Genomic DNA, 11,498 nt, shown 5'->3' with positions numbered 1-11,498 from the left:
TAAACTTTATTGTCCTTGTGCTGAGTACAGATACAGAGACAATGAAATGCAGCTTTCATCTAACCAGGTACAAATAAAATGTATAAATACACTAAATACAATACATATCAATAAATTATTGGTAAATTATGAAAATATTTAAATTATGGTTCTGTGCAAACTATGCATGAGGTTGTCTGTAGCATTAGGTGCAGACTGGAAGTAAAGTGAGAATGATTGTGCTAGGAGATATGAAGATGCATGATGGAAAGGCACATACAGTAGGTATTCCAGAAAACGGGTTTAGCAAGTTACTCAGGTATGTTCATTTGCGTTCACGGAGACCTGTTTTTTCTGTTTCAGAAACTGAGATTACAGAGAGTCTGGTCTCCCTAAGCCTGATTTTGGTACCAGTCCACCATCACCACCACAGGTGCTTTGCTTTTTAAGACGCTAACTCAAAAAAATGTTTGATGGTTCTTTTTCATACTTTGCGGAGGCATCGTATGAAACAGGAACAGGAAATGGAAAAATGGAACAGGATAAATTTTTAAACATATCGCACCAAAATTGAAGAATTGAAAATTAAGTGCTTCAGTATCATAGACCTGTTACCAAGCTGACAGATCTGCTGTGGCCTTTTACTCTGCATTCGGACCCCAAGCTGACAGACCTGCTGTGGCCTTTTACTCTGCATTCGGGCCCCAAGCTTTGCTCAACTGTGTGTGTGACCAAGTGTCCTCACTATGATAAAAACATGTCATTCTGATGTTGTGGGGACCATTTTTTCAGTCCCCAAAAAGATAATCTCACTTTTATAAAAGTCTGTAACTTTTCAAAAACTAAAAATGCCAAAAGTCTTGTATTTTGCTTGGTTACGGTTAAGGTAGTGTCTAGAACTCAGGAATTTCTGACACGGGGGCGGTCATTGTGCAAGCAGGAAAAGGAAGGTGGACGATCCACTTATGGCTCTGAGGCAACAGGGAGGTTTATTAACAAAACTGAAGACACTAGGAACACTACAAAACAATGGACCACGAGGGGTCAAAACTAAAAAGGGAAAAAACAAAGACTAATTACAAAACGGTCAAGGCAACAAAGAGCAGGCAGGCAGGTAGGGAGGGAGGGAAAAAAGTGCAAATAAAAAACAACACAGGGTAACATCTAACATTTGGAAACACTCATGAAATACACCTAATGAAATACACCAATGTCCCACTAGGGAACTGAACTAAGGTGGGAACACAGTGGTACTTCGGTTCTCAAATTATTTAAATATTGATAATAAACCATTAATACGTTTAATTATGTGGCACACGGAAGGAGCGGACGATCGGGGCAGGACACATTTTTTTTTTTTAACTGTACACATTGGTTGGATACATTTATTTTCTTACTTTACAAATTATTGTTTTGATAAATGTGCTTAGATGTGTTTAGTACAGTATATGCTCTTCTTGTTTTATCCTGTTCATTTTGTGTTTAAATGCTAAAAAAAACATATTTAGGTGTAACTTTTTGGGGCCGGGAACCAATTAATTGGTTTTCCATTATTTCTTACGGGGAAAATTCGATCAGAACGCAAATTTCTTAGGATTCGAACCCGAGTTCAGAACGGATTAAGTTCGCGTTCTGAGGTACCACTGTATACAGAAACTGAACCAAGTAATGATGCAGCAGGAGTGAGAAATGAAACAATTACCCAATCAGGGCTGAACACACAAGGACTGGCACAAGAAAACAGGCAACAGGTGAAACAAATAATTAAATCAAGGAACTCAAACTTAACAGAGAAACTAAGAAACAGAATCTAACACTAGAGGAATAACAAAGACAGGTAAAAACACAACCACGGGCATAAAGCAAAAAACCAAAACCGAATATAAGTTACAAAACACAGGAACTAGAAAACTGATACAAATGAAACACTAGGGAACAAAATCTACAAAAATACAAAAGGTGGGATTTGAACACCTGACAGAGGGGTTCAGTGAGCCATGCGGAAGGAAACAGACTGAAAGGCCAGTGACACCTGTGTCACTCCTCCAAATGGGGAGAAGACATGAAAGACTATGACAGAGGGGTGCTGACCCTGACAGGTTGTCAGATTTGTCAGAGGGATTTGGCCCATAGAAATTAATTGAGAATCCATATAAATGTCAATGTCAGTTTATGTATAGATATTTAAAACAACTTCAGAATGCTGCAGCCAAAGTGCTTTACATTAAGACATACAATGAACATAAATAAAACAGACAAAAATAGAAATGAACAGAAATAAAAATAAGATGTAATTTATTTCTAATAAAACAAAACAACTGTCACGTCGAAGACAAGGATGTAGGCGAAGGCAGGCATGGGGGGAAACCAAAAGGGGATTTATTTAATGAAACTACAAGTGGGGCAAAGGAAACAGACCACAAGGCATCAAAACGAAGTAGGAAGGATCAGCAAGAACACAGTGTACACTGGGGAGCACATGCAGGCAGCAACATCAATGACTGAGCTCCAGATCGTAGGACTGAAGGACGCTTTATACAGGGCACATGAGGGAGCAGACAAGAGGCGCCTGGGGTGATCCACACAAGGGCTGTAACAAGATGTAAGATTAAATAAGTAAAAGGTGAGGCTCGTTAAAGCCACACAACAGAGCAAACAAGGGGGATGGGATGCAGGGCGTGACAGTACCCCCCCCCCGCCCCCAACACATGCACTTCAGGAATGCAAGAACTACAGAGGAACTACAAATTAAGGAATATGATGGCGGCATGCACGGGTGCAGCGGCTTGGTGCTCCTCATTCCAGTGTTTTCTATGGAAGTGTGTGATAGTATTGCTACTTGTCCTACCTACATTTTGCCGAGCCGACATCTACAGCTGGCACGACCTTATCAAGATCGGAGTTTGCAGCAAGGGAAGTATTTCATCCGAGTTTCTCCACCTCCACGACATTCCGGCAGACATAATGAGGAGTCCCGGCTCTCTGTGGATTATCATCCCCGCAGGCAGGCGACGGAGGCGGCGCAGGAAGAGGAAGGAAAAGCGAGGCTGCAGGGCTGGTGTGCTAGTGAGGCTATGGAGGCAGCCTTTTAAACACCGCTCCCCAGGAATTTCCCCACCGATGCCAGATACCACGTCAACAAAAATGTAAAATGCATTCACTATAAACAAATCCTTATCTGTAAACAGTTATAAACAGTTCCTTATCTGCATGTCAACTATGACAAATGAGATGGCAATATATAATATATTAAAGCCAATGCACTTAATGCATTAATTCAGCTGAAAACAAATTCAGATTAGCAAAAGTGCAACAAGAACTGTATCTAGTACACCATATGTTGTCAGTTGGCAGTTAGTAACAGTAGATAAGCCTTTGGATTCTTAATTCTTAAGTGGAAAGTGCTGCAGTATAGCTGAAACATTTCAATGAACAAAAAACAAATCTGTATCTAGCATGCCGTACTGGAATTTTTTTTACAAAAAAACAGAGACTTGTTACCTTACGTTGACATTAATCTGATTGCTGTATTGGTTACTTCCTTTTGTGTTGCGATATGTTGTGGCTTACATAAAGCCCCACTTAAAGTCCAAGAGTTTTTTTTATCAGGGTGGCCACATGGGAATTTACAGTTGCTACCTTTTTCTGGACCAGCTTCCCTGTCTTCTTGGAAACAACCTTCCCCTGGTAAGCCTTTGTTCCCTTCTCAGGGTTGATCCCAACAAAGCATCTAAATTATTATAAAAAAAAAAAACACAGTAAAATCATCCTTAAAATTACATTCTATGAAACTGGGCAGGATCTAATTTAGGTACACATGTTTTGATCTGTGGCCTTCCTAACAGTAACTATTGGACTGAGCAGGTATTGCATGGGAATGCAAAACCATTATAAGGTAAGGAAGAATATTACAAGGAAATCCAAAAGTATTTCAGGTAAACAGAAATGTGAAACGACAAACACTATATATAAACACCTAAAGAAGGTTTTAATGTCTTATTAAGTATTGTATGCAATTTTAAATTCAAGGTATTTTCATATGAAAAGAATTCTGTGGCATTTTAAATTATAATATAACATTGGCAAACAGAGCTGGCAATACAAACAATGTAGACTAGCAGAAAATTTACCTGTGAACAAACTCCAGAGTCCTTGAAGCTTCCTCTTGGTATTGCAAGTTAAGCACATAGTAGACAGCAAAAACTGCAGCAAGTCCTGTGGTGAAGCTTGGCTGGACGCCTTCACAAATGACATGGTTTTCAATGCTGATCATTCATTGTCCAATGGTCACTTTGTCTCCAGCAACTGATGAAGACAATAATTAGTTAATGCCCCAAAACTGTAGGGCCTATCTGAGCATTTGTAGGGTTTTGGAATTGGTCTGATGAAAGTTTGAGCAAGATTTTTGCCATTTTAATTTTAAAACCTCATAAGTTTTCCATCCATCCATCCATCCATCCATTATCTTCCGCTTAACCGCGGGCAGGTCATGGGGACAGCAGTCTCAGTAGGGAAACCCAGACTTCCCTCTCCCCGGCCACTTCATCCAGCTCCTCCGGGGGAAACCCGAGGCGTTCCCAGGCCAGCCGAGAGACATAGTCCCTCCAGCGTGTCCTGGGTCTTCCCCGGGGTCTCCTCCCAGTGGGACATGCCCGGAACACCTCACCAGGGAGGTGTCCAGGAGGCATCCTGACCAGATGCCCGAGCCACCTAATCTGGCTCCTCTCAATGCGGAGGAGCAGCGGCTTTACTCTGAGTCCCTCCCGAATGACCGAGCTCCTCACCCTATCTCTAAGGGAGAGCCCAGCCACCCTGTGGAGGAAACTCATTTCTGCCGCTTGCACTCGCGATCTCGTTCTTTCAGTCATTACCCACAGCTCATGACCATAGGTGAGGGTAGGAACATAGATCGACTGGTAAATCGAGAGCTTTGTCTTTTGGCTCAGCTCCTTCTTCACCATGACAGACCGATGCAGTGCCCGCATCACTGCTGACGCCACACCAATCCGGCTGTCGATCTCCCGCTCCATCCTTCCCTCACTCGTGAACAAGACCTTGAGATACTTAAACTCCTGTACTTGGGGAAGGACCTCTTCCCCAACCCAACTCATAAGTTATACTAATGCAAATCCTTACTTTCTACATCCTGGGATGGTAAATTGATAAAATAAATACATTCTTGTGAGAACACATAGAGAACACAACTGATAAAGAAAGAAATTAGACAAAAGCTCAAAGAGAATGAGTTAGAGAGGGGTAATAACCTGAGGGATGTAAGTAACATTTTGAGTATGATACTTACCCAGCAATATCAATCGTGGACTGACTGTGAGGGTCAGGGTATGCTCAACATCGGCAACAGTGGCAGACATCTACTGTATATTCCAATGAAAATGAAATTGTCTGTACTGTCAATGCACACATTACACATAATGTTAACATAACTTACATCAGCAAGGATTAGCAGTCCCTCTATATTCTCATCGAAGTAGGTCATCAGCAATTGGATGAGGCGAAGAGACAACTCCACATCTTCATTCTGGGAGAGGGCAACCATGTTCTTTGCTTTTGTCCTTAAATATGTCTCTATTCCTTGTCCACATTCTTGAATGCATTGCTCCATGGCATGCAACACATTAACTCCAGTTAGTAACTCAAAGTGACAGTAGATACCCTTTTGGGTAAAAAGATAAGGCCACTGTTTTTTTAGTTCTGCGATGGAAAGTGCTGGAGTTTCATTGATTTGGTTTCTCTGAAGACTGAATGTTGTTTTCATGAGGTGTATCACTTCTGCTCTCTCACCACCATGAATACCTTCCTGCCTATAGATGTTTTCCAACTGTTGTTGTTTCCGCTCCAATGACTCATTGGTTTCTTCTGTTGGAGGTGCTGGCTGAAACTGTGTGCATCCATAAGAATCAGTTGGTTTCTGCTGTTGTTCAGACATTCTTGTTGATCTGTGTCGTTTCAATGTTCCTTCTCGATTTATGTTCTCAATGCGTGTTTTTACTTGAGAAACTAGTGAAGTATAACCACCACCAATCATTTTACCTCCCGGTGTCATATCGGCACTACTGGGCCCAGTACTACTGGGGTACTGCCTAACTATGTTTCTGCACATGATGAGACATTCATTGCGTGTGGGGTTAGCCTCATACTTCCTTATTTCATCTACAAGGATTTGTATCATTTGACGTCTCTTGTCAGGAGCTGGTCTCTTGTTGTTGGCAATGGCTGACTGTACCTCCTCAGGCATTTTGTCCCGTGGGACTTCAAAGGTTTCTGGCCATGTACTTGATCTGTTGACTGAATGGATGGCCCTGCTTGAAATGCCAGGTGATGATGCAGATGAAGAGCTTGACAGTGCAGATGGTGAGGAACAGGATTGGACTGGACCACAGGCAACTGTATGCATTGTGTCAAGCTGTGACAATTGGAGATCAAGTGTAACTGTAGTAGTTTCTGCAACACATATGATTATGAAATTAAAAATATTACATGTCTAAATGTGTCCCATATGCATGAGAATTTGGAAGACAAATCAATTTAGATTGAACTACACTAAACAGAACTAGCAACACTAGATTAATTATAATTACCCATTTTGAATGACTCAAGAAGTTTCCTTTGCTGTATAACAGGCAACAGGTTGCTGATGTCATCCTGCTGTACATACTTGAGGTCTTCAATTGATTCCACACCTGACCTTTCAAGAGTAGTGATAATCTGTTGCCGAGTGTCCTCAGAAAGGCTGGGCAAAGCCTTGAAGATGATAACCTTTATTTCATCTCGGATGGATGACATGATTCTAAAATGTAGAGACAGAATGGTGAAGAGTTATCAAAGACATGCCACAAACAAAGTATTCATGCAGTGGGTAATAATCAAGCAGCTCTCCATGACTGACACTGCAGTAGGCCTCCTGCACTGGTGTAGTGTGATAAGCATTAATGCAAGGTAGACGAACAGCCTGATATATTTCAGTGATGAAGTACATTGCTGAATTCTTATGAATGATAGCCTTTTTGATTTTTCCAACTACAAGACCATCATCATTACAACCTACCACAACAAACATGTTGCTCCTATATGTTGTCCCTTGTAATGTCACATCATGACTAATGACAGTATTTAGGGGATCAAAGTTGAGATGAGCAACTGACTGTCTTATCTTATCATTGTAGTCTCCCACAATAAATTCAGTTCCCTTCTGAACAACAACAGATGGTCTGAATAAATTCCCAGCACTTAGAAAAGACTGCAAAAGCTGGTGTCTTTCAGCAAGGGTTCCACAGAGGTTTTTAAAGTTATGCAACTTTCTTGCACATTGCTTGAAGTAAGAATGCTTACTTTCAAATCTTAATGTCCACAGACGGATGAGCGGCCCAAAGTGAACTATTAGTTCTGGATAATGATTTAAATAGTGATGCTTAGGCTTAAGTGGGTGGTCCTCAAAAATCTGCTTTCTAATAATTAAATACTCATCAATCAGAACTCTTAAATATGCCACCTGGCCTGAAGAAATGGTTGGAGCACAAACAAGCTCCACAATCTCTCTGAGCTGTAAATTAAGCTGCCACACTTCACTCTCTCCCGGGCTTTTTATTTTATCACCAATCAATAATGGCAACATTCTCAGGAAACACCAGTTCTGAGCTGCATTTCCAGAGAGTTTTCCAGCCCCTAGGTTCACCTCACAAGGTTTGTTTTTGGCATCATTGCCCAGATATTTAAACTGGTTTATGTGCCGATTCAGTTCAACATAACTAAAAAGTTTTTTTTTTTAAACAAGGTAGTTGACGTATAATCCCAAATCAGTTGAGACAATACCCTCAAAAAGATCATGGCCAAGGCAAGGGGGTAATCCAGGCTGGCACACATGAAAATATGTTAGCTCATTAAATATGGAGTCAAATTTTACCCCATTACTTGCTTCCACATTACAGCTCAGAGCCTCAACATGTTTTTGATATGTTTGTGGTGTCCGGCTCATAACATATATACCATATGGAGCCTCACAGCAGTTGCAGGACTGCTTCACTAGGACTAACTGGGACATTTTTGTACACACAGACTTGGAGGTGTTTAGTGACAGCGTACTGTGTTACATTAAGAACTGCATAGACACTGTCACAGTCTTCCCCAATCAGAAGCCCTGGATGATCAGGGAGGTCCAGAGGCTGCTAAAGAAGAGGAACCTGAAGAGGGGGCATTAGAGAGGCCAAGTCAGATTACAAGAGAAATATCAAGGAACATCTGGACAGCAACGACGGCAGGCAGGTGTGGATGGGTTTCCGGCAAATTACCAACTACAGGACCAGTTCCAGAGCTGTGGGAAGTGATTTATCACTGGCAGAGGAACTGAACCTCTACTTTGCCTGGTTTGAGATGGAACCACCAGAGGCAGCTAGACCACATCCAGAAACCAACAACAGCCCCATGTTCATGGTGGAGGAGCATGAGGTGAGACGCATGCTGTGAGCTGTCAACCCACAGAAGGCAGCTGGACCTGACGGCATCTCAGGACGCATGCTGAAGAACTGTGCAGACGAACTGGCCGTGGTCTTCACCAGGATATTCAACCAGTCTGTCCCAGTCCACCATGCCACCCTTCCTGAAGTCCTCCGTCATAGTGCCTCTGCCCAAAAAACAGACCATCAGACTTAATGACTACAGACCAGTAGCACTGACCCCTGTGGTGATGAGGTGCTTCGAGAAGCTCATCAGGAACCACATCATGTCTTTCATTCCTCCCATGTTTGATCTGTACTAGTTTGCCTACAGAGCAAATAGGTCTATGGAGGATACTGTGGCCACTGCTCTCCATGTTGTTCTGTCCTATCTGGAGCAGCAGGGGAGCTACACACGGCTGCTCTTCATAGACTTCAGCTCTGCTTTTAATACCATCCTCCCTCACAGACTGGTGACCAAACTGTTGGACATAGGACTTCCACAATGAACCTGCCTTTGGATCAAGGACTTCCTGAGTGACCGCAAACATAGGGTTAGAGTGGGCCCTCACTTGTCCACACCCATTAGCCTCAGCACTGGTTCCCCGCAGGGCTGTGTGCTGAGCCCCCTGCTCTACACCCACTACTGCATTCCTGCTCACCACAGTAACACCATTGTTTAGTTCGCTGACGACACCATGGCAGTAGGGCTCATCTCTGAGGGGGATGAGTCCACTTACAGGGATGAGGTGGAGTGGCTGACAGCATGGTGTTGGAACAACAAGAACTTGCTCCTCAACACAACCAGGACCAAGGAGCTTGGAAGGAGGAAGACAACATCCAGGCACTCATCTCCGACGGGGACTGTGTGGAGAAGGTCTCAGATTTCTGCTTCTTGGGAGTCACCATGAGGAAGGACCTGACCTGGGGAACAAACACTGCTGAGCTAGTGAAGAAGGCCCAAAAGAGACTCTAATTCCTGACAGTTCCCAGGAAAAATAACATCCCTGAGAAACTGCTGGTGTCCTTCTACAATTGCACGGTAGAGAGCATCCTGGCCTACTGTCTCTATGCATCATTCTCCAGCTGCACAGTAGCACAGCAAAAAGAGCGCCACAGGGTCATACTGGTCACACTGTGGATAGTCGGCTATCCTCTCCCCTCACTTGAAGAACTGCAGTTCCCGTTGTGTCAGGAACATCGAGAAAATTCTTCAGGACCCATTACACCATGTACTGTTTGAATGCCTGCCTTCAGGCAGAAGTTTCAGATCCATAAAGACCAAAACTAACAGAATAAAAAACAGTTTCTATCCTTCAGCCATCACCATACTGAATGCTGCTAAGTTGGACAATTGCTTAACTGCTATTAACAAGTGCAATAGGTGAAATGTGCAATATATTGAAACTATGGGGTACAACTGCTTCATCGTGCTCACCTGTTTATTTATGAGATTTATTTTGTTTCATTGTTACTAATTTATCTATTGTTTTGATGTTGTGATGGTCAGCGGTGGAATGTAACAAAGTATTTGTACTTCATTACTGTACTTAAGTACATTTTTATGTATCTGTACTTTACTTAAGTAAAAATAATAATGCATACTTTTTATTTTACATTTTGCGGCAATTATCTGTACTTTCTACTCTACTACATTTCTACAATTTATGCCGTTAGTCGTTACATTTTATGAACACAATTTCCTCAAAATCTTGAGTTATCATCTTAAGCAATGCATTGGCGGCGGTGGACCAGTTCCAAAACCATATTTATTCCCTGGAGTCTGGAGAATATAATCAGTGAGTGAATGATGAGACCAATGAGGTGGTTACTTTTAGGCAGAGGTTGTAGTATTGTTAGGTTAGGGTGCTGTGAGACAGGTGTAGCTTAATATGGTTTCAATTGGTCATGTATGAACCCTTCACTAGCAGAAAGAAGCTAACAATTTTCAATTACTGTAGTTTTTTTGAACTGGTTGGTTCGACTTTTAAGAAATTTGAGAATTGAGGTACCACTGTATATGTATTTATGTATTAGCCACAGGCCTGTCAGGATATCCATGCCAAGCCCTGCTAGCATGAAACGCAGCCCACAAGCATCAGGACTGGACCTTGGAGCAATTGTAGGTCACCTGATCTGATGAATCCTGCATTCTGTTGCATCATGTTGATGGCCTGGTACGTGTTGAGCATCTGTAGGATACGTTGGGCCAAGTTCTGGCTGCCCAGCACCGTTTTGGTGGTTCATGGATTTTCCCTCAGATCACTCTCCTCACCAAGGCCGACTGTCAGCACCCCACAAGCCTTGCATACACTCCTGCTGAGCAAAAAATAATAATAATGGGCCAAAGCTTTGTTATGCAGTTTTGGTTTGGCCCAGTTTTTGTGCTCAGGATTGTATGTAATATTATCACCTGCAGTCAAGTCATGATTTCTTTATTTTGTGCTAATCAAAATCACTTTTTCTTCATTACCTGAAAACAATTAAGTGTTATGGTGCATCCCAAACATAGGTTTACCAGTCTTTAAATCTCAACTGAAGACCCATTATTTCAGTATAGCTTACCCGCAACCTAACACAACATAACTATGGCTGTTGGCGCTGCTGCACATGTCTTTTTATCTACTATGCTTGTCCATTATGTGTCAAAGCATGTTCTGACCATCCATGCTCTCTGCCTTCCCATATGTCGGGTGGTGCCCAGGGTGAGCACTATCTGAGCTAGAGTCCTGGTTCAGTCCCATAGAGGGGTGGAAAATGGGACCTATGAACTGTATCATCGTGGGCGCAGTATTCATGGCCATCCGACACAGGCCAGCGTGAAGAAAAGACTTATTGATGGACTTTGGCCAACCTACCAGTAGGGTGGGGTGAAAAAATCAAAATTTCCAATAGCAATTTCCAGTAGTGCGGAATAGTTGTCACTGGACCTCGTTATTAAATGTGCAAAATATCTTTGAAATAGGTTAATATTTTCAGGTTATGCAGGTTTTCACCTGTCACATCAATGGGCAATATACACTATCCATTATCTATACTCATCGGTGTTGTGTTTGTGCACTTTCACAG

The 11,498-nt window shown here is 42.3% G+C and overlaps 1 protein-coding gene across 1 annotated transcript; it reads right to left on the bottom strand.

Moving 5' to 3' along the window:
• Nucleotides 1–4,234: 4,234 nt before the first annotated feature.
• LOC111858502 (uncharacterized) lies at nucleotides 4,235–10,726 on the bottom strand. Its single transcript, XM_072717150.1, has 4 exons — nucleotides 10,561–10,726; nucleotides 6,579–6,787; nucleotides 5,429–6,441; nucleotides 4,235–4,284 (listed from the first exon to the last, which is right to left on the bottom strand). Exons 1-4 carry the CDS (start codon nucleotides 10,674–10,676, stop codon nucleotides 4,267–4,269), a joined length of 1,356 nt encoding a protein of 451 aa, XP_072573251.1. The 5' UTR covers nucleotides 10,677–10,726; the 3' UTR covers nucleotides 4,235–4,266.
• Nucleotides 10,727–11,498: the final 772 nt, after the last annotated feature.

The sequence above is a fragment of the Paramormyrops kingsleyae genome, chromosome 10 (assembly GCF_048594095.1).
Source record: "Paramormyrops kingsleyae isolate MSU_618 chromosome 10, PKINGS_0.4, whole genome shotgun sequence".
NCBI classification, from domain to species: Eukaryota; Metazoa; Chordata; class Actinopteri; order Osteoglossiformes; family Mormyridae; genus Paramormyrops; species Paramormyrops kingsleyae.
Note: the sequence above shows the minus strand (reverse complement) of the source record. Positions and strands in the feature narration are given on the sequence as shown.